This window comes from Vanellus vanellus (assembly GCF_965231255.1).
Source record: "Vanellus vanellus genome assembly, chromosome: 2".
NCBI classification, from domain to species: Eukaryota; Metazoa; Chordata; class Aves; order Charadriiformes; family Charadriidae; genus Vanellus; species Vanellus vanellus.
Window position 1 is genome coordinate 56,761,052 of NC_138906.1, and position 24,159 is coordinate 56,785,210.

General features: G+C 38.6%; 1 protein-coding gene across 1 annotated transcript; it reads left to right on the forward strand.

Moving 5' to 3' along the window:
• Positions 1 to 9,913: 9,913 nt before the first annotated feature.
• LOC309669014 (mediator of RNA polymerase II transcription subunit 1-like) lies at positions 9,914 to 23,019 on the forward strand (the record flags this gene model as incomplete). Its single annotated transcript, XM_082479585.1, has 15 exons — positions 9,914 to 9,985; positions 10,936 to 11,020; positions 11,388 to 11,442; positions 11,892 to 12,024; positions 13,099 to 13,127; positions 15,429 to 15,500; positions 15,595 to 15,669; positions 17,080 to 17,150; positions 18,210 to 18,275; positions 18,752 to 18,860; positions 19,581 to 19,705; positions 20,058 to 20,170; positions 21,920 to 22,115; positions 22,437 to 22,532; positions 22,994 to 23,019. 15 exons carry the CDS (start codon positions 9,914 to 9,916, stop codon positions 23,017 to 23,019), a joined length of 1,323 nt encoding a protein of 440 aa, XP_082335711.1.
• Between the last annotated feature and the right edge of the window lie 1,140 nt (positions 23,020 to 24,159).

Below are 24,159 nucleotides of genomic sequence, written 5' to 3' on the forward strand. Positions count from 1 at the left end.
TTTAGATCATGCTTAAAAAGTATCATCAAAGACATTTTTTTTGTCTTTAGTGTTATGGTTCAGATCAGGAGCACACTCTGAAACTAACCTCTGATTGTTCTGATTTACTCTGATTTGCATTGTAGAATGGTCTTGGAACACACAAACTGGATTTGTGTAGGATGGGACACTGAGATGCACTGCTGGAGTTCGCCTCAGGCACTTACACTGCTGATGGGCATCCTGTGTGGGACCAGACTAGAGCTAGTCCAAAATAACCTCCCCTTGTAATATATATATATAGTAGCTGACAGCGCCTTGATACCAACTGTTTCACTCTATGGAAATGCCTGTTTTTCACCATGCTGCTTGTTAATGGTCGTGGCCTTTGTCATTTTGATCTCCCCTTAGAGCAATCTTGTTTAAGACAACAAAGGTCATTTTACTTTGAATTTTTGTCCCGCGGCCCAAGCTGCATATCATAAGGCAATAAAAACCAGTTTATAATGTACCCCTCATCCTCTGTTTGTGAAACATCCCCTGGCAACTTGCCTAAATGAAGTGGAAAAAATGAGCTCTTTAGCCCCAAAGTAACAAATATTTCCATGAAAATGCATTCTATTAATACTTATTCAATTGCTAGCAAGCGACCATAGTGAGAACATCTCTGTAGCACCTGTGATGTTTTCGGACATGACTCTGGCTCCTCCGTGTAAGAGAGCAACTGGTCAGAGGAGCGTAGGTATTGCAATGACTCCACTCCATTGACTGCATAGGAACTTAGGGCTGGGCAGCCCAAGGTAGCAGCAAGTTTGAGTTGCTCACTGCTGTCTGGTGTTCAAATGCTACAGCAGGCACCTAAAACCATACAGACAGTGAATATAGACACGTTTGCAATGTGGCCCTAAGGATGTACGTAGTGATTGTCCTTTGTTATGTATTAGCATATGTGCCAGTACAGCTCTGCGCATAAAATACTTGCAGAGAAAAATTACAAAGTATAATTAAACAAGATGTAATCAATTGTGTGCTTGTACTATTTGTATTATGTACCATAATACAACTAAGAAATCAACTAATACAAGAATTTCATTTATTTTAAAAAGCTAAAGATACGGCGGACATGTCAGACAAAACATGTCCAAATCTTTGGGAAAAACATTGATGAGCAACTTCCTTTCCCAGGGAACAAAAAATACTCGCTCCCTTTACTTTAGCCCATATTTTATAGCACACAATATAAATCTAAAGTATGCATAATTTAACACTGTGGTTTTATCTTAGATTTCTGTTGACATGAACAAATGAACCGCATTCTTTGGAAAACCACCTTATAATACATAAAACATCTATTCTTCCTTCAAGATCTCAATAAATCTTCCAGAGTGAGAGAGACTTCATTTTTCTAAGGGACAAAATAGAAAGGAAACAAAACCACTTACTGGTTTTTGAGGACACCCTCCTACTTCAGCCCAGAATCGATTAGCCTGGCATCTGCTGGGTCTGTGGGTGTGTGGGCTTTTGTGTTGTGAAGTATTGCTGAACTGAAATCAATACAGGGATGTAGGATTTCCTGGTATTATGGGTAATTTCTTCTCTTTTATGCTGGCGGCACAACTGTATTAGAATTTATTAGCCAACATTTTATTACCAACAACTAAGGACACATGTAATGTATTTGTGATTTAATGGAGTTTCTAAGTAGCAGGACTGAAGGAAAGAAACCACCCAGCTCAAATCCACCGTATATTCTGGGGAGAAACAACCCCCCCAATAAAAGGAAAGAGATAGAAGCTTTCACCCACACCAATTGTGAGAAATCATAAGTAAAAATGAGTGAAGCGAATATGGTAAACTATTGCTTGGCTAATTACCAACATACTCATACTTCCTAAGTTTGTAATTCTGTATGCTTTTGTGTGTGTGTAAGGGATAGTTGAGTTTTAGGGACACACTACGCTTGAGGCATATAACTGACATGCCCAAGGGCAGACGTGCTACATAGCTCCCACTTTACACAACAGAGAGCGATGGCTGCCTTGAGAGGGTGGTGCAGGTACTGGGGGGTTGAATCTCCCTCTGAGTGTGTGTTTCTCTCCAAAAACTAGCAGGAGAATCCGACGCGGCAAAGCTTATTTTGGTGCCTGCTGTTAGGCAGTACAACTCCAGGTCTTAGGGGACAGCCTACTGTGTTGGGATTCAGGTAAACTGAATTCTATGCTGTGCTGGTTTTGGCTGGGATAGAGCTAATTTTCTTCATAGTAGCTTGTTGTGGGGCTATGTTTTGGATTTGTGCTGAAAACAGCGTTGATAACACAGGGATGTTTTAGTTACTGCTGAGCAGTGCTTACACAGCGTCAAGGTCTTCTCTGCTTCTCACACCACTCCACCAGCAAGTGGGCTGGGGTGCACAAGAAGGCAGGAGGAGACACAGCCAGGACAGCTGACCCCACCTGACCAAAGGGATATTCCACATCATATGAGATCATGCTCAGCAATAAAAGCTGGGGGAAGAAGAAGGAAGGGGGGGATGTTCAGAGTTATGGTATTTTGTCTTCCCAAGTAACCGTTCCGCGTGATGGAGCCCTGCTTTCCTGGAGATGGCTGAACACCTGCCTGCCAATGGGAAGTAATGAGTGAATTCCTTGTTTTGCTTTGCTTGCACGCGTGGCTTTTGCTTTACCTATTAAGTTGTCTTTATCAGAATCTATGAATTTTCTCGCTTCTACCCTTCCTATTCTTTCCCTCATTTCACTAGGGAGAAGTGAGCAAGCGGCTGTGTGGTGTTCAGGTGCCAGCTGGGGTTAAAGCACGGCATACTCTCACAGATTCACTAATTTGCTCTGATCTTGGTCAGTCTGCTGTCTGTCCGTCTTCCACCCCAACTTTAATCTGCCATTTATATTTAGAGATTAAGCTCTATGAGGTAGGAATAGTCCTTCTTTCTCTATGCTTTTGCAGCATGTACAACCCAGGGAATATTTTTGCAATGTGCACAAATAAACATCAGCTATTCTCAAAATAGAGCAATCCGGTCCAGATTCTGAACACTACAAATCAACACACACACACACACACACAAAGGTTGTGTGGGCAGTTGATCCTACAACTTTTGCCCAATGCAAGGACATCTTAATCTGTCAGCTGACAGAGGAGCTTCCCATCATCTGTGACTGCCTCCAAACCTGGTACACATGTCACTCTACACTTGCAAAGATACATACTCCCTAAAAACAAGGTAGTGTAATAAGATATTGGGTAATGAGATAGTTGCATTTGCTTAGCTCTATTAGCTGTCCAAATGACATTATTCTCAGTACTTCATCTGAGCTAATCATGGTACTTAGCACTCATAGCTTTCTTACCATTTTGAAAAGATAATCCATCCGCAAATGCTTTGTGCCTATAGAGAAAGTGCAGTGAAGTGACTTGAATAACAATGAATCCAAGAGTAATGATGAGTTTGCAGTCATTCATCTTGTCATTCAACCAAGCTAGGAGAAATTACATTGTTCTAGTGGATGTCTAGGAATCTGGAAATATGAGATTTGAGGGTTACAAAAGGGTTTATGAGGTATTAGAATAAACAAAAACATTATTAGGAACATAGTTAAGGAATTGCTAAATGTCTAAAAATATGCTGGCACTAAAATGTATAATACAATGTTTATTGCATGTATTTATAACAAGTCTTCATAATTTAATCAGCTTTGGGTTTAAAACGTAAAATATGAAAAGCATATTGCTTAACCAGTATAGAATGATATAAAATATCTAGATTAGATGGAGTACTGTCTACATGGAACTGACTGGTGTAACATCTTTAACTGGCATTTGTTGGGATTGAGCTCCTTTATGGTATTGTCTTTCCCGAAAAATATGTCCTTCCCACATGCTATTTTACTGAAATCTGTATTTGCCACTGAGTGCTGTTTCTTTTTTTAGTCTGCATATTATATAACTCATATCCTGATATATATTCAATCAGAACACTTAAGCCTAACAATCATCTCCAAACCAATATTGGTTTAAAATAATAAGCAGACCTAAAGTCATTTTACTTTTCTGTCATGAAAATAACACAAAAATACTGTAAGAATATTTTTTCTAATCTTAGAGTTGTCTATGTAATTATAGCTGTCATTCTTCTTTTTATATCTTTTTTGCTTTCCATAGCTTTCCTTTTCTATTGCTCCTGTTTTTCATACTTTATATGGTTTCATACTTACTCCATGGTTTTTACAGGTATTTTTGCAGACTTTCCTCTTGTGTTTCTCTATCTCTTTCATTCTTTCTTTCTTTGAAAGCTTCCTTCTTATTTCTGATGGGTATGTGTTATAGTGGAGTCAGGTAAACTGTATCTTGGTTTCTAGTTCTCTGGTTGTGGTCTACTTCAGGAGTCACTTCCTCTCCCCATCTCTCTGTTTCCCAATCTGGAAAAACAAGGTAATTTAGCTAGCCTCCTGTGTGGTTAGCTTTGACACATCCTGATAGAAAGCTCCTTTAAGCACAATTATTCTCTTTCTCTATTTCACCTCTTCTCTATCTCAGTTACCTCCTCAATGCTTATTGTGATTTTCAGCTCCTCAGCTAACTCTTAGCTCCCATTCTTCCTCTGCTTCTAACAGTAACATTTTCAATGTGGACTTTCAACATATTATGATTATTACTAATTCTGCCATATTCTGCAGATTATATGCCAGCTGCATTCACTTTATCTCTGTCTTGAAGAAGACTGTTGCAGCTCTTAAATGATGGGTTCCATAGATTTCAGCTGACTGATGTCAGTAAAGAACAGGAATGATGGTGCAACACTTCATTTTAGTTATAAAAATGATCAGAAGAGTCTTAGAAAGATGAGGGATGTGGGATAAACAGCAAATGTTCAGTTATGAACACCAGTCATGGTGTCCTATGAAACCTTGTAAAGGGAAAATGTGTACATGTGAAGCCAGCCCTACCATGTTCATTCCTGAGGTTATTTAAATCATGGTTGCATGTCTCTAATACCTTTGGGAAATGACTTAGAAAAGAACTGCTTGGAGATTATAATGCTAATGTCAAGCAGAAATCAAATGTTAGCCAGATCTTGACTGTGCTCTGAAGAAAAGATACGCCATGTCAGTGTCAATGAATTTCTACATTCATGGCCATTTGCTATGAACGTATTTTTTGATGTCTGTCTATACAGCCTTTGGCTTTGAAGGATCTTAATCACTTTCAGTGAAGGAGTAGGAAACAGTCAAAGCCTTCCAGTGTTAAGTGCATCAGACTGCAGTGCCAGAAGTGCTATTCAGTAAGTTGTGAAGTAAAACTGGTTCAGTCTGTATGGCTGTAGTGAAATAAAATGCAGACACCAACATTCTGATGTTACTCTCAGGAACAAAACATTTACACTCCATAACTGTGGAAATGATGTAGAGAGTGAAGGAAAGATGACAGAACATACTGTAGTATTTATGGGTTGTAAAGCCATAAACTATAGATTGTGTCAGACTAAGCTATGGTTCATAAAAGCTAAGCAGCGCTGGGTTTAGCCTACCTTAGATGGAAGAGTACCTAGGATGGATAAAGGAATTGTTTGAATGCTCACCATTTGTGATAAACACTGATTCACATTCCAGTTATATGCTGGTTTTATAGCTCTGTCACTACTGATCACTCTAAAATCCCATGGCACTTTGTGAAAGAACACAGTATTACCTCTGATCTCCTGATGAGGCATCAATTCAGATAATCACAGTGATACCTCTTACGCATCCTGCAGTTCTAACTGGAACCACTGGTTTTCACTGACTGCCCCAGGCCCCAATTTTGTATTTAGACTTACTGTGGGCTGTTATGTAGCTGCTGTTTTCTCTGATCAACAGTTCAGCTGAGGGCTTCTGGAAAGACGCAATTCCAAGAAAGTGCTGGAAGCAGGCCAGTGAAGATATTGGTGGTGTTTTATTTTGATTTTTATTCTTTAGATGAAAAAACAGTCAAGACTGGTGTAGATTAATAGAAAAAAGCATCCCTAAAAAGAAACCAGAAACAAAAAACCACACCAATGTTGCACTGAATATGGAATTCCTGGAATCTGTTCCAAACTGCTATCATTAAAATGTGTCAACAGTATGCAAATTTTCCCTTCTTCTGCATTAAGTCTAGAGTATCTTCACTGAAACAAATAATTTACATTAATTAATGCAAGAATGTGAATGGAAAATAGATTGATCCTTTCTCAGAAAAAACATTCTTTGTCATTCTTTCTCAGAAAGTACCATTCCATGAAATGGAAAAATCATCAGAAATGGAAGAACTATGAAATTACGAAGTGTTATATTCATAAGAATCACAATGTACCCAGGGCATGCATTGTGAAGCATATTATGGAGTAAGGAATTTAGCAAGATGCAGAAAACCATGAAAAAAATAAGCAAAGTAGTAATAATAATGAACTTCCCAAAAGGTCCCTAAAGAAGCATACCAGTCTCAACCCTTTAAAAGGGGATAATATAACCTCCAATTATTTGAGAGTAAGAGAAAATTTTCTCTGGGGACAACTTGTTTTGTAACTGTGCTCATCAAAGTTTCTTTCAGCAGCAGTTTTTGCTGAACACACAGAGAGTAATCTAGAGCAGGTGGGCATGAAGGATTCATGCTGTAATTCCTATTCTCTTTTTTTACTGATGATAATGCTTGGCCAGTTGCTGTTATTTTTTTTCCTGTGGACTGACCCAGTTAAACATTTGTGTATCTAATATGCCTGAAATGCTATAATTAGAACATTTTTAATTATTCAATGCTCTTAACTCTTCTGTTGAGCATGGTAATTTGATACGACGGTTCTGAATACTGGAATAACACCTTGATCTGAGGAGCTTTCTGACAATGCTTAAGCTGCTGTTTCTCATGTATGATCTAGTCAATTTTACAATTTTACGTAGGTATGAAGGCTACTAGTTGTCTTGGAATATTTGTCTTGTTATGAAAATCTGGCACTATCCCTATCCTGGAAAAATGATGCAAATTCATCTGCCTAAATACATACATTTGAGCACAATGGAAAAGGTTATTTTGTGTTTAAAAAGTCAAAGTGAATTTCAGGCTTATCAGCCATGCTGGACTGTGACTACCTAAACTTCAAGTCCTCTGTTTATTTGCAGAACAGCTATTGTACAGACAAAGCAAGCAGTGACATGTTTCCTTCCATTATTTTGGAAGTGTTCTCTACAAGAGGGTCAGCAAATAATTTACTTTTCTGCTAGTTCAGGACATGATCAAACCACTGGAGTCACTATCAAGATCATAGAGACTCCAATGACCTCTGGATTGGGGCAAATATTTATGAAAATTACTGTGAAAATATTAACCACTACCAAGTTGTGGTGTGTCATATGTGCACACACCCATTCACATGCTATTGACTGAGGCAACCTACTTACTTTACGTGGGCCATAGTACATGTTCTTGCCCAGCAGAAAGCATTTCAATACATTGTTCAAGCATATGTAAGCTAAAATACCTCTCTAGAAATGCTGAAAACATGTTTTTAAACCAGGTCATAGGTAGAGCTCATGATAATATCTATAGTCACTGCTAATGTAAATTTTAAAAATAAATGAATATTTAATATCATAAGCCAAGCTAATAATTTTAGGAAAGTGTGATCTACCACAAGTGTGGAATTACATCATCAATTTACTTGATCCCCTTTCACCTCCTTTGTAAAAGCTGAAATGCAAACATATTTAACTCTTTCAGCTGCATTGAGTTTCCTTAAGTAATAAGCTTGACACCTATCTGTTTGGAGACAAATACTGCTTTTTGACACATACCTTATACTTATCCTGGGATTCCTAGGTCCATACGTGTTTTTCTCTGTAATCTGAGTGAGTCCACTGGACTGTTTACTTTCTACTCAGGTACCTACATACAAGTCCAAGATCATCTCCTTTACATGTTATCAGGCTTTCAGGCACTGCAGCAATTACTGATGACAGCTGAAAAGAGAAGTATGCTGTAAGACACTGCCACACAGGGTTTATGTACGAGACACGCTGTTCTTGCTGTAGATATGGCACTCCTCAGTGATCACGTTTCAAGCTAGCTCCTATACAAAGGTCCAGGATTAAACCTTGAACCTCCCACTGTCATTGTGCACTGATACCTATGTACAAGGAGACTACCAACATGAGGTGGCCACAAAAGGATGCACAAATACAATGAAAGCATTATAGATAGCTATAGTATCTTCTCCCCCCAGTTTGACCCCTGAGCTAGACTAAAAGCTATCTTATGGAGCGCTGCCCTGCTTTGCTGAGTGATTGTTGCTATCATACCCCCCCTGCCTTTCTACCTCAGTTAAATTCAGTCTTTTCCTGAGAGTGCCACACCTTCTAGAAAGATGGGGACAGACATTATGCCTTCTCCTTAGGACTTAGATCTGGAAGAGCATGACTGAGAGCGTGCCTCATCCCTTCTAAAAATTAACAGAGTTGAGAGGTGATGTTGCTGTGTTTATCAAGCTTCTCAAGTTCAAACACGAACCCCTGGGGACCAATTTTGTGAGAGAGCAAGCCTTCTGACTTGCACAGCACCTGTGGGTGCTGTGGTGCAGGTGCTACAAGTAGGAGCCCTGGTTTCTTGTGGTGTAGATGGAGATGGAGGTACAGGGTGGGCTGCAGCCCATCTGTAGGCATCAAGGCACGGGTGAGTGGGAACATTAGTGGGGGCATGTTCCCCAGTAGGGATGCTTGCAAGAGCTGGTTGGAGTCTTCTGCTTCCCCTTTCTCCAGCTGGTTGAAGTGTCCTGCTTTATAGGGAATTGTAGTTTCTGTTCTCTTGTCCTCCCAGCAGGAGGAAGATGCTGCCAGTTCCCACTTATCATCCCTGCTTGGTGTATGCAAAGGGTATAGAGGTCCCTCTCCTAGTCTGTCTCCCCCACCCTGCAGTGCTGCTAGCTCAAAGGTGGCAATTCTCTGTGGCTGTTGTGCCCTTTAGATCAAAGCAGCACTTTGCAATGTTTCTTCTGGTGCTAAGAGGCCAAGCAGAGTAGGTGGCATGTTGCAGGGACTCAGTTTGCTGTTATTAATCAGTCTGGAGTCTTCCTGCCTGTCTCAGGCTGATGTATTAAGAAGTTTGCTCCAGCTTTATTCCTGATGGAATTGGTGGTTATGGGTACACCATGTTTCAGCAAAAACTTTCTTTGAGCCTCTGGATTCTGTGTAAGGCCAGAAAGAATATTTATAAGGAGACTGATAATGGGCTGAAAATGTTCCTTCTCCTGGCTGCATTCTCCTTCCTTGCCATCTCAATGAGAAGAAGGAAAAAAAACCTCACAATTCTGCATTGAGATTATCCCTCTGCAAAATCATAGAATAATTTAGGTTGGAAGGGACACTGCAAACCTGACCTTGAATGTTTCCACAAATGTGGCATCTACCACCTCTCTGGGCAACCTGTTCCAGTGTTTCACCACCCTCATCATAAAAAAAATTATCTCTAATTTTTTATCTCTAATCAAAATTATCTCTAATGAGCTCCAGGTGGGTATAGAAATCTGGATGCCTGAATCCCATGGCAAGGCCTTGGTACTTATTAAGAATACATATACAAGATTATGCATAGGTAAAGAAAACCTAGTTGTTTAACAAGCTGAAGATTGGGCTGCATCTCTATATTTAATATTGAGAATACTTACTTATACAAAATCTCCCTCCGCCCTCTTTCTGTCAGAAGGCTTACAAAAATTAGATATTTGTATGCAAAATTCAACTAAAACAATTTTTTCTGTCTCCTCTTTTGAAGCATAACACCTATGACCTTAGCAAGTTTTTACACTTTTCCTCCTCCAACTTTTCTGGTTGCCAATGTAAACACATGCCATTATATTTAGAACATTTTGACATGTTTTTCAGGTGCTGTGACAGCTACTTCTAGAAACGCTTTAATGGAACAGTTGCATTTAAAATACCAACAAAAACCATGGAGTGAAACTCTGAAACTTGTCCATTTTTGCATGGTAAGAATCACAGATTAGGTGAGGGAAGGGTACGTGGTGTAAGAGCAGGTTGCCAAGATTGTTCAAAAACTTCTTGACTTTAAAAAAAAAATAAATAAAAACAACCACAACACCAAAAACTTGGTGCCTGCATTATTTTAACACGGGAGAAAAGACTGTTTTTCAGAAACTTGTGTGAAACCTGCTATCTAGACTCTCTCCTGCTGTGATATACCTTAAATTGTTCCATGTTTCCTGCCCTTCCAGTAGCTAATTATATTTAAGAATCATTTTTGTAATAAGCAGATTAGCACAACTGCTGTGAGCTTAATATAAAAAATCCCATTTGTTTTCATGCTTCTTTTTATTAATGCTTAACTAAAGCCTTACTCTGAAAACAGTGTCTTGAGTTTGAACATTGTGAAAACTTTTCAGCAGTGAATGTTCTTTGTGAATTGAAGTGTGAAGCATGAGAAGTTTTCAGACGAGCTAGAAGAGAAGCTGGGAGAATTTGCTTGCTACTTAAGTGAATACTTTCAGCTGGAACTTGCACCCTGAGTCTAACTAACCAAGTACACCTGTGGCACTTACTGATCTCTCCTTTTCACTCAGGCAGATTCCTATGAAAATAAAAATCTAAGTATTTTCTTAGTTGTTCTCTAGTATCACAGTGAAATTAGCTGACAGAGATTGTGTTCAGCTCGGAAGAAAAGGGAATGGAAAGCCGCTTCCTGCTCCAAAGGCCTCTGATGATAGATAATTTCTGCACAATGGGATCTTCACAAATCCATTCAGTACTGCCACTTTAGAGATAGCTACAATCACAGGTCACGTCTATGCTATAAAAAAAAATAAAATAGTGCTTTGTTGTAGTGGGCATTGGTGTTCTGTGTCTCACATGCAGTGATATTCTTCTTTCGCTATTAATGTAAGGAGTCTTTCTCTGTCTCTTTTTTTCACAAATGTCCTAGGATAAGCCACTTCAACAGTCTGTCAGTAATGCTCAAGATGGTCCACTGCTCTCTTGCATGGAGAAGATACAGAGGGCATTAAATGGTAACGAGCTGTCAGATAACTCAAAGTGTATTTCTTAATATTCTGTGGAAACTACCCATCTTTCTCTATTAGTGATGTTTTGCACAGAAGGGTTAAATGTACAAATACAGAGGTGGATATGACACACAAGACTTGCGATTCGTCTTTGGGCTAAGCCTTCAGGCTATAGCTTTTCTTAAAGCTTGAGAATAAGCTCTACCCAGCACAGCACTGGTTAATCATAGGGTAATAGTTGTCATTAATAAAAAGAAGTTATGCAAGAGATACTATTTTCTCATTACCTAAATTAATCCTTTAAAGCAGGATAATACTGGTGCTACCTGTTGATCATTGCAGCCTGATTAAATAACATTTCCCTTTTTTGCAGCTAAATCTTTGTTTTCTGTGATGAACAGATTGGAATCTTTAGCCAAACAAAAAGGGTAAGTTTGTTTACGAATAAATGCAAATAAGCAAACATGGCCCCAAGTCCGGTGAGGAATACCATCTGGATGGCTTGTCAACAAATTTTTTGTTTAGCTCAGTGTTCTAACGGAGGGTATTAGTTGGCATGAGCATAACTGCCTATTTTGATTAGCCCTTTGTGGAGGAGGTTGTTGGGTGAAGAGAGGGCATGCACGCCTAGGTCCCAAAGCTACAGACTGAAGTAAATAGTTTTCAGCAAACCAACATGATAGTGCAACAAGCAGAGCACAAATATATTGCCTGGTTGGATAGTTTTCAGAAGCTGAGCCAAGGAAGAGTTATTTTTGAAGCATCCCTGGCGTCTCTTCTCATGATCAAGTAAACTATATTAATTTCCTTTCTTCATGTGACAGAATTTTTATACATGCAAGCCTTTTTTTTTTTTTGCTTTTTCCTCTCTCCTCAGGCTTAACGCTCATGTTAGCCCCAGTGGGACTGCCTGCTACATAGCATCGAACATGTTTTATATAGAAGTTCAGCTGGAGAAGGATGGAAAGGTGGTGGATGTAAAGTTGGCTCACGTTGGAGAAGCTCCTGTGGTAAAGTTAATTTTCTCTGTCTCTCACCTCTCACCTGGCCTCCAGCTGCTGTTTCAGAAAGTCTTTGGCTTCCTTTTGGTCTTGTCACACTTGCCAGCTTGTGCATGACACTAGCTACATATTTAGGTATCTGAATCTTTCACCTGAACTTGCAACTCAGTTACAGACACTAAATACTGTAGTGGTAAATATTAAGTTGAAACTCAGCTGACATGTCCACCTTCCAAGAATTTTGTAGTACCCAGCATAAATATTTGTATTCTCACAGTTCAATGTTACAATATACAGTAAATAACAAGGTCTTAAAATATTTTCCTACCAAGGTATAGTGCAATGTATATTCCTAATGGATGTCTTGGAGCTGTTACGAGAGATTCTGTTTTCCTTTTGCATTCTTTAGGAGTAAGTGCATTCCTACAATTGGGGATGCTTTTCTTGCAAAATTTCGCATTAAAATAATGGCAAAATATCACTCTGCAGCTCACATACAATGTTCTGCAGTTGTTCAGTGTTACAGACAATCCTTCAGATCAAAGACAACAAGCTGTTGCAGGGGGGGTGGGAAGCATAAACTCTGATTTTTATCAGTAAGTATCCAAACTGTTACATTAATTTGGGGTTAATTTAGTTCCTTTTTTTCTTTCAGTTGCAGTCAGGCCAGGAATTTCAAGTTGTTCTGTTTAACCAGCACAGGGCTGTTGATCAGTGAGTGCTGGAGAATACAAGGATATTATTAGGATAATAATATCCAGAGAATTTTAGCAGAGTAACGGCCAATAAAAGAAAAACTGCGAAATGTGCAAATTTTTTTCTGGAAAGAGTTTATCAGCAAACTATTTCTGTTAATTTTATCCTCTTCCACAGAGCCTTTGTTCTTTTAGTTATTATATTAATATTATGTTTTAGCTATTGTAACATTAGTCTGCTTTTTGTTGATTGGTGGGGTTTTTTTTAAGCTAACCATTCAGCTAATTAAAAGTAACGGGGAACAATCTTATCTTTACTAATGAAATGCTTTTAAGAGATGTTTCACAAAGGATGTTAAGAAACATGAAACTCCTTTCATTCCTGTAGGTTTGTGATGACCTGGTGCAGCATCTAAGGTAAAGAACCAGTGCAGAGTCTTTTGAAAGGAATTCCCGAGTCTTGTGTTTCTCTGAATGTTGTGGAGAAATCAAGGCTAGAATAGTTTCAGTGTAAGAAGAAAGAAATAAAGAAACAAAAACCAAACACAAAAAGCAAAAATCAAGAAATAATAATACAATAATATGAATCCAGAAAACAACAGAACTGACATGTTTTTGGTTTTTATTTTATGTGGGAAGTTGGTTCCAGAGCTCCATATTGGAGGTTGGTGGTTGTTGTAACTGTTATTACCTGCTTCCAATCTGTAAATTCAAGGCTTAAACTGCAGCAAATATAATTTCAAAAATATAATGCCAGGCATTACTTATTTCTCAAGTCATTCCATTGAAAACAGCTAAATTGCATCTGCTTCAATGGAGTAAGGGGAAAGGGTAATCCCCAATACATTGGCTCTAGCTGCTGGTTGAACACAGCCTTTGAATTCTCTCATTTGTGTTGATTGCAAGAATTATAGAACTACTTGGACCCATAATTTTGGAAATGGACTGTTGATTACGGTTCAGAACTGACAGATTTACAGATCCAAACTGGATATTACTTTTCCCCTTTTCTTTCCATCAAATACTAAATAGTCTTTGTATGGTCCTTATGCAAATGTCTTAACTACATGTCCTTCGGGTTTCTGTCACAGCAATGAAAGCAAGGGCATATCACATGGCCTGTTTTTCTTTGCAAATGTGCAGGAGGAGATGTTACTTTAATTTTCTCATGTACCAGTAGGGCACAATATTCTATTTTATTTTTTTATTACCACATTTTGTTCTGTCTGAATAGTTGCTGTTCCAGGTCAGGCCACCAGCTTAAAAGTCCATTTAGAAGTTCTCCAGCCAATATGATCAACGTTCCAGGTTTTACTAATAATGAGTATATTTAAGAAATTGGATTCTTATTTAAATACCTTGGCAGAACAGTTGAAAGGGAAGGTAAAGAGAGAAAGAATAATCATTGACCTTGCATATTTCATCTCTCTTCTATGTGGACCTGTAATACATTATCATTTTTTCAAGTCCCCTCTTTCCTCAGAAATGAAGTTATATTAGCTTTATGGGTGTAAACAGCTATGTCTTAAAGTTTCAACTTGCATTTGCCTAGGTTTTTTGACTCCCAATGATGTTAACTGCCAGCAATTTGGCTCTGAGCGATGGCATATAGTTACCATTGGCACTCTGGGTACTACTTGTCTGCCTTCCTGTTTTGTTTAGGTTTTGGCATGAAGTGCAAGTATCCCTTGTACACACCTTGGTGTGGTATTTTACTTAGTTGTAAGGCCATTTGTTGTATGTGTAATGTTTCCCGTGAGTCTCAAAGTAACCATAAAATTATGATGAGCCAGCCAGCTAATGGATAGGCTGTGCCTATGCCTGTACCTGCATGCCTGCTTCCGCCCCTTTTCCCTGCTTCCCCCCCTTTTCCCTGCTTCCCCACTAGTCCAGTTGGAAAGAGTCGTGGAAGAGCTGAGTGACCTGTTTAGGTTTCTGTTTGGAAAGGATTTGTTCCAATGTGAAAGTTCCGGCAGGCTTATTTGGTCTCTCTGCTGATCCACATTGCAGCCACATCTGCACGGAGAGGGAAGGTATGTCTTCTACAGTCCAGCTCTCTGTGTGACTACAGCACTAGAGAGTTCAGTAAGGCTTGTAAAATCCACTTAAGCAGGTGAGTAAATACCTGGTGGGTTAGTCCGAACAGAGCTTCAGGATATCACAGCTAATCAGAATCTGCAGGAATTTCTGGGGTTTGAGCAGTGTGAACCATTCCTTCACAAACTCATGCAAGCCACTTGTACCCTGTTCCTTTTTTTTGATTGATGTATCTATCAATTGTATTTAAGATCTGCCTCTCTCACAGGGTGCTGTGAAGCGCAATATTAATACAATCCTTGATATTTTGATGGAAAGAATAATGTACAAGTCCATTGTATTAGGGAAGTGTTACTACATGACTAGCTTTATTGGAACATCAGGAAAAGTGCTTTGCAGCTGATGAGCTGTCAAATTTGTGTGTTGTGCACATCTATTGCTTTCAGTAGTGCATACTTAACCAGTGTTAGCTGTAATTACATTACTTTTTGCAACAGAGCCAGGGATTCACATTTCCTGGTATCTTCTAAGAAAACTTAAAAGCAGTACTGATACTTGCCAGATCTGATAAGGAGGGGGCCTATGTCACTCTGAAATGGTGCTTTTTTTAGCAAGTTAGATATAAAAGGCTTATTATCCATCTCATTTAGTAGTGTGATAGCACTTGTTTCTTTTTGGTAGGATGAAGAACTATGATGCCTTTGGAAAGATTCTAGAAGACCTGTCAAATTTGTATAAAATTCCAGGAAACAGGTTGCAACAAGTTTTTACTTGAAAAACTTCTAAAATCAGTAGCCTAGCTTTTGTTTACCTACAAAAATAATAATTTGTCTTCTCTCTCCCCCAGTGAAATGAAAGCTAAGGGATACTTTGCTTTGCAGGCCCTTGAAAAAGATCTTTATTCAATGTCTCTTCTAGACAGGTAAGTTGAAGCCTACCTCTTTCTTCCTTTCCCTCCACCCCCACCCCTTCATTTCACTAAAAAACAAGTTAACTGATCTAATTATAGAGCAGGATGTGGAAGGCTAATGAGTTTTCTCCCACTGGAAAGCTCGAAGCCTTTCAGCAGTTTGCCAGCCCCAGGCACGCTAAACAAGATGATCTACTGAACTCCTGAGCTTTATCTAAGAGACTCACTGGGAAACTGGTTGGTTGCTGAGCTTGGGAGTGTGTGCATGTGACCACCCACTAGGAGCAAACAGTGCATCTGAAAGTCAGCCGTCATGTTTAGATTTAGATTTCCCTGCGGCAGAAGTAAAATGTTCTTTTTGGGGTCCTGCTGTTTGGGTATCTCGTTTTGTGCTCAGGTTTTAGATCAGGAGTAGTGGGTGCTAACTCTCCTCCTATCTTTCCTTTTTTCATTTCTCCTTTCAAAGAGCAGGATTACAGATAGGCGGGGAACAGATTTTCCCAAACACTCTGGTCATTGTACAACGATTTTCATTCTTTTCAGAAAATCAGAGTTGAGGGCAGTGCTTTCCTTCTGGATTTTTGAAGCGCCTTTTCTGACATTTTGCCTATTAAGTACTCTCGTCAAGCATGGCCTTCTGTAACTTGAAACACACTCTTGGCTTATTTTTGTACAGTGTCCCTTTTATGAAGCATACTAACTCCATGAACAAATATACTATATCCTTGCTGGTCACTGATATCTCAGTAAATGATATTTATGAGTTAAATAGATTATTTGTTCCTTCTGTGATATAAGTTAATGCACTGCAGAGTTTTAATACACAGCTATGTAATTGTATAGCTGTATGTATTCAGCCGTACAATTACATTTGAGGTTAGAGATTGGTTCTGTTTGACTTAGTTTATCCAGGTAACCTGGAAGGAGAAAATACAAAGAGGCCAGGTTGTTTAACAGCTACTGCAGCAGCCTAAAATCAAAGTCAGCAATATTCTGAGGTTGTATGGGAAACCACAGTTTGGGAGTAACCGTGAGATGACAGTGGTAGTAGCTGAGATAATACGCATGTTGCCTAAAAAGCAAATACATTCAGTTGCTAAGTATTTTGGCTGATGTACACTTTCCTTTCTCTTTGCTCAAACTGCCACTCCAATATTTTTGTCCCCCTTCATTTCTGGTAAATAGCACATCAAATTGCAACATGAAACAGCTCAGATACAGGGTTGAAACTGGACACCCAAGTCCTACAAGTAATGCATGAGTGGAATGATGGTGTGTTGGAAGCTGTCATAACAAATGGAGACACAATCTACTTCCAAGAAAGCATTGTCTCCCTTTGATTAAGGGTGCAAATTATCCTTTACATTAGCCTAGCTAACACTGTAACTCAGGAAACGCTAATCAAGATGTGTTTTAAACTAGAACACAGGATGTAAACAGAATTACTGAAGTACTTCATGGAAAAGTAGGACACCTGGTGCCAAGAACTGGAGGTGATTTTTTTTTTTTCTTTTCTTTCTTCATGGATTCAAAGAATTGTAATAAAAAACCCTATTGAGTTGATCTTTATTTACAGTAAGGATCCTCTATTATCCTCTTTATCAGGGAGTGTAGTGATAGGATGAGGAGTAATGGTTTTAAACTGAAAGGGGGTAGATTTAGATTAGGTATCAGGAAGAAATTCTTTACTCTGAGGGTGGTGAGACACTGGAACAGGTTGCCCAGGGAAGTTGTGGAGGCCCCATCACTGGAAGTGTTCAAGGCCAGGCTGGATGCAGCTTTGAGTAACCTGGTCTAGTGGAGGGGTTGTGACTATATGATCCTTAAGATCCCTTCCAACTTTAACTGTTCTATGATCCTATTATAAATAAAACATGCTGTAGGGACTTACTGTGTCTGTATTCTCAGATAGTGTGCAGACATACAGAAGGAGAAAATACAAAGAGGCCAGGTTGTTTAACAGCTACTGCAGCAGCCTAAATCAAAGTCAGCAATATTCTGAGCTTATGTGGGAAACCACAGTTTGGGAGTAACGGTGAGATGACAGTGGTAGTAGCTAATACACATGTTGCCTAAAAAGCAAATACATTCAGTTGCTAAGTATTTTGGCTGATGTACACTGTCAGAAGTGAGCTTTAACTATTAAGGTGTTATAGTTTGTAAAAGTACTGCTAACACATCCTGTTGCACAGCTTGATATGCGTGTCCCTTATGAAAGCATTACAACTTCCCTTCTAGTTCAGTCACTGAAAGCTAGCTGTTCAGCTACTATTTTTAAGGCTGAACAACAAGTTATTGTGCAAGAGATAGAAACTTATTCTAATATTTTCCAAGATGTCTGATGACTTTATACACTGAGGGTTTAGCTCTTAAATGCTGACTAGGAAAATGCTGTGTTTTGAACGTATACTGTAACTAGAGCTGTGCTGTTATGAGGAGTCCTTTTCTGCCCATCTACACTGCGCTTGGATTGGTTTTTTTCCCCTTTGTGTCAAGATGCCTAACATTTCCTCTATTGACCTGTTTAGTAACCACTTTTCTTTATTCCTCAGGAACTCCTATGAGCATTGAATTTTACATTTCTCCCTATCAAGTTTTGGAAGCAGAACTAAACCCTGGTAAAGCTAGAAATGCAGAAATAACTAATGTGATAACCTTTTCAGCACTACCTGTTTCATTAAGCAAAGTTCATTAATGAAACTCAGAAATAAGATTTAAAATCCTAGTTTAGCAGAATGATTTATGTGATGCATTTTAGCACAATTATAACATACACCAGGAAACTACTTTCACATTTCTTGGCTGTTGACCCAAATAGAAGTGAGAGCGACATCAAACAAAATAACTGCCTAGCCAGCATGAAAATGACGGGTGGTTGATTGATCTGTTTCATGGCATGTCCGAAAAGCAGCTATTGCTGCTATCACCATTGGGCAACTTTGGCTGTTTAGGTGTGGCCTGTGCAAGCTTCTCCTTGCTGCCCAAGCCATTGGGGCTGCCAGCTGAACCTCACCTTTACCTCACCATTGCGTATTTTGCATGCATAAGGTTAGTCTGACACGGGGAAAATGATGCAGTTCTCTTTCTCCCTCAGGTTCCCAGGTATGTGGAACAAAAACAGATGTGACTGTTGAAGGCACTGATACGCTCCACAAACTTCCTCTTTCTCCGCTGCTTGTAGATTCTCAAGCTGGAGAGGACGGGTGAGGCTCTAGACAATTCTCAACGCAGAAATTTACAAATCATTGGCACTAACCTCAGGATAACTTGCATTTAGCCTCTGCTAAAACAGGAGTCTCTGATTTATTAATGGCATTATGCTCCATAGTTACACCCTCCATAACCTGTGGCTTTTACAGTTTTCCCAGATGGGCTTTAAAGTTATTGTGTTCTTATTTAACTGTGTTGATTGTATTGAACTATGGATTTATTCATCAATATGAAGCCAGAAGGAGCCACTGGAACAATATTACTTAATATTCCTAGTATTCAACAAGCAACTCCTGCGTAGTTTCAGAATAAATAAAGCACACATTGAGGGATATTACACCTTAACTATACAAAATAGTTTGTCATCTCACCGTGAATACTGACACCTCATCTCTCTCTACTTCAGTGCTAGGCTGGAGGGAAAGTCTGAAGTCATTCTCCAAAATGAATCACTGTATAATGATTTATAGCAAACATCCTTGTGCACTGGTCCTCAGTTTCTGGTGGCTCACTTTGCCTTTCTGCCAGTCTCAACATTAACCTTGTTTTAAAATATTAAAGGGCATAGTTGCATTTATAAAGCAAAACTTTTCTCAAGACAGAAGTATGGAACCACTAGTAAACCACTAGGGACCTGATAGTGACCTTGCACGAAGAGTCCTTGTTATGTGTATTTCTGTAACAAGCTTTCATTCTGACTTTTTTTTTTCCAGCCACCCTGTTTTTTTGACACTGACTGATGAACTCAGCATGGATTTGCCAGCGTTTTTTGTGTTGAAGTTTCACCAGCCTATTCCTATGTCCTCATCCAGTATTGAAGAGATACAGAGGCTCACAGGCATGTTATAATTGTTTTTAAGACTAAGTACTTCTGAAACTATGCATTGCTTATTTGCTGTTTATTTCCCTGTGTTAATGTTGTAAGAAGAAAAACTGGTTTCTGGGACAGAATGTGTTCTGTTCTATCAGCCCGAGTGTAACATTTTAGCAACCAGTGCAAAACACAAAAGTTCTAAGAAAGATATGACAATTGCAGCTGTTAAACACTCTACCTCAAATTCCCATTAGCAAAAAAGGGAATAAGAAAGGAGATTTTTTTTTTTCTTTTCAAAACATTGGGTTTGTTTTTAGTATTAGCTTTCATGTACAGTCATAACCTACATGCCAATAAAAAAATCATCTGATTTCAGGAATTCAGATTACTGGTTTGAAACTAGCTCCTCTATACGAGCTGATTGTTCAGTCTACCCTTAAAGAAAAATGCAGTGAAGTCTTGTCTACACATAAATCCCATTTCTTTGTGGTGAGTATAGTGTGCATTTGACAAACACTCTGCCCTTGTGCAAGATATGTACTGAATTATATTTCCCCATAAGCAAGCAATGCAGACTTCCCAGAATCCCAACAATGCTCTTTAGGAAATAGTTCAAGTTATTCATGAAACAATATTAGATCCTTTCAAGTAAGTGAGCTCATCCACATTAATGAAACACCGTGTGCATGACTGCTGAAGTCATACTAATTTGTCTGTGTGTAACCCAAATATTTACTCTTCTAAAAATTGCTCAGAATTTCATCATTAATTCCTTAAAAAGAAGGAAACTTGTTGGCTGGTGTGAGGAGCAAGTCCCAAGATGGTACTTACCTAGATTCTTGAGGTCTTTATCATGCTGCACGTCATGCTGCACGTCATGCTGCATAGCTGTTTTAACAAAAAAAAAGATTTCTTGATTGGATAACGCTGAGAGTACCAATTCCCTTGAAACGGACTGGTAGGAAGAAAAGTGTAAAGTGTTAGAACAGTGATGTCAATTGCTGTCTAAAGCCATGATGTTTAACTGTAGATGGCTTCTCCTTTAATAACTGTTTCATTAAAAAATATTTAATTTAGGCTGCATTAGATGTAGAGGAAAAAATTTAGAATAGAATATGGTGGCTAAGATGCTTTCTGCCAGACTTGTGTACAGAGCAACTACAAGACAAGCTTCAAAGATCTACTTTTTTGCTAGGAAACATTAATTTTGCAAGTCATGGCAACAAAAGAAGAGGGCACTTCTTTCTCTTTACTAGCAGTGTTAGCAGAGCCCATTGCCTATGTAATTCTTGGACTTTGAGGTGGTGGTACGGAAGACAGTAGTAATTTTACCACATGCTAAAAAAAAGGTTTAGCAAAGCTCTCCTCTATAAAACCCATAAGATGGGATGAATTTTCCATTTTTATTAGATACACACAAAAAGTTCTGTAACTCTTCAGCAATTCCCTAAAATAGTACTTGCTGGGAGATTGTTTTGCTTCTGAGTTTAAAGATTTTATTTCCAGAAATAAATTACTAAATTGAATTCTAACCTTGAAAGGAATGTAGGGGAAACTTTTTGCTCCGTGAGCACACAAGGAAAAGCTCTTTTATTCTGCTTTTCAGCTTTTCTTAATGTAGAGCCTGCTAATTAACTGCCCTGCCCTGTTCTTAAGGTGACAGTTCCCATTTGGCATCCTGAAATACATAACACAATATTGTAGTTATAAATTTGTCATAGAATCACTGTCAACATGTACAGGTGGAAAATTTTTCCTACTATCTCCTCCTCTTCAAATGAATCATTGGGAGATATTCTAACCAAACATGCTTCTCCAAGGAAGCAGTAGTGATGGATGGAGGAACAACATATGACACCCCAAAGAGGTTTCAGGCAAACCTGCTATCCTATTTGTTCAACTGTCAAGCAGCACTACTATGATATTCTAGTGCTTGTTTACATTTCTATAGCCCACGGGGCTCTTAAGAGTAGTTGGAAGAATTGGTGGCACTTGAACTCCTGACCACTTGGCTCTAGGTATATTCCTGTAATTTGGATACACTTGGGAGGTAGAGTAGGTCTCATTTAGCTTCCTCTGAGGATTCTATTTCTACTGAAATGCAGAGGGACATGATGGACATGCTAGGAGCATGTCCTCCAAAATTATTTTTGCTGTCAGATTGGGCAGTTGCCTGATAACATCAAGCTTTATTTTCTTGTTTTCAGGGCTTGAAATATCACCATATTTGTTGTTCAGTCTCTTCCAGATTGCCCAAAGCACTGTTACTTCATAAACAAGGGCTCAGAAAAATCAGATTTAGCAGGAGCCTTGGTCAGTAAAATACCGTTTAGCCATCCAAAGTGCGTGCCTGGCGTAATAGAGATTCTTCGACATCAAGTGGCATATAACTGTCTTATTAGCAGCTGTGTCTCTGAGAAGCATATAAATGAAGGTAAATCGTGTGGTTGGAAGTATTGGCAGAGTATTAGAGAGAAACTAGCTTCTAAGATGGGTGTTAACAGATATATTGCTGCTTTGCCAAAGCTGTCATTACTTGTAGAATATTTTAAATGATAAAAAATCCTTAATTCTAGTATTACACTGAATATTTTTTAAAAAACATCCTAGGCCCGAGACTTCTATGAGCATAAACTAAGTTCCCAAAGTAATGAATTCTACTGTATCAGTATTTTTGAAATGATGGCATGTGATTCAGCCAAAAAGAGTTCAGCTTCAACGTGTGGATATCACTAAATAGTTATTTTATTTCTAGATGATTCAGAACTGCTTTACTTCGAAGTGCTACCACATGAGAACACCAGCTTTTCTGTCTTTTTCCTTCATCCTGTGAAAGAGAATTTAGCCTGCGGTATGTGTGGAATAATTGATACTGTCCTTTTTATTGAGCTGACAAGGGACTTGGTTCTATCTAGGCTCTTGCACTATGCTTCTCTGCTACAAATATATTCTAAGGGCGACTCTCAATGGTGTGCAACCACGAAAAACACAAAGTAGCACTTGTGTATAAGTTGCTTACTAGGAAGTGTTCTGTATTCGGCATAAAACATAAATGCAAATATTCAAGTCCTATTCTGTTTTGGCCAGCAGTTAGTTAATAAATTGTAACGTCTACTATTTCTGATTTAAGTATATTAGGAAAAAGCAAGTCTTATGCAAGAGCATTGCTGCAAGCTCCTTCCCATCGACTTCAGTCTTACCTCACTTGAAGCACCAGAATGAAAGGACAGTTTTCAATGTTTATAAAAATGTTTATTTTGAAATACTTATATTCTCTTCTTTCTTAGTGATAATTGATGTTATAACCTCCAGAGAAGTCCAATGTCGCCTTCATTTAAATCCTCAAGATCCAACTCTAAATTCTAGTGATGACTTCATAACAAGAGCTGTGAAGCGGTAAGTAGTTTTATTTCATTTCATAACAGATATCCATTTAGTGGAAATATCATGTGCGTTCACAATGCCATAAACTCAGCAACCAGAAAACTTCGCTCTTGTAAAAAGTTATATTATATAGAAACAACAAATTAGTGTCTTAATTATCTCTTTCATAAATTTGAAATATTAACAGTGATAGAAAATGTTTCTTTCTGGTAGAAAGCACATGGGGCAGGGAAGCACTTTTGAATGAAGAGAGTTTTACCTCTTATAAAGATGCTTTTTTCTTTTGTAAACATGCTTTTCTGAAGACTCTAGCTGATGACAGTTTCCTGACTGGTATAACTTAGAACAGCATGGAAAGGACTTTTTCCACATCTACCGAACACCAATCAGTGCTTCTTTTCAGAAAGTTATGTGTATATGGCACGTCTATAACACTGTCTCTGGCTTGTTTTCTGAAACAAATTCCAAGAGAGGCAAGTTGCTGTGATATACGAACATATGCTAGAGAAAGGACTGAGAGCACTAATTCATTTGGCATAAGCTACTGTATGTATTTGATGACAGCAAGATCAATGCAGGCTGGGTGTTGAACCTTTTGAATCAGCCTGCCTTGTCTTAAGTCACAGAATACTAGATACTGTTCCTGGAACTAGGTAACTCTATTGTTAGAGTGGAAAACAAACTCCTCTATGCAGATAGTGTTTTGGAGTATATACGCTCTGTACCTGTCTTGTACAAAATGTGAAAGTTACAATTATAAAATTCAACAAGAATGAACATATTTCGATATTATTAGTTTAGGCTTTCATTAAAAGCACCCTTACGACTTTTTTTTATTTGTTTGACCAAACCCTCCCACTCTTTCTATTAAAGCTTCTTTGCACAGCTAAGCTCAAAGTTCCAGCACTTGATTTCACTGTGTCAACATGTTTCTGGTATAGTACATATAGTTATATTGTAGCTACAATGTAATGCCTATTCAGTTGCACAAGGCAAAAAGATGGAAGGAGATCCAGCTGTTTTCCTCCACACGTATCATTCAGGTGTCAGCCACAGTTTAAAAATACAGTGCGTTGAAGAATGGATGAAGCCTG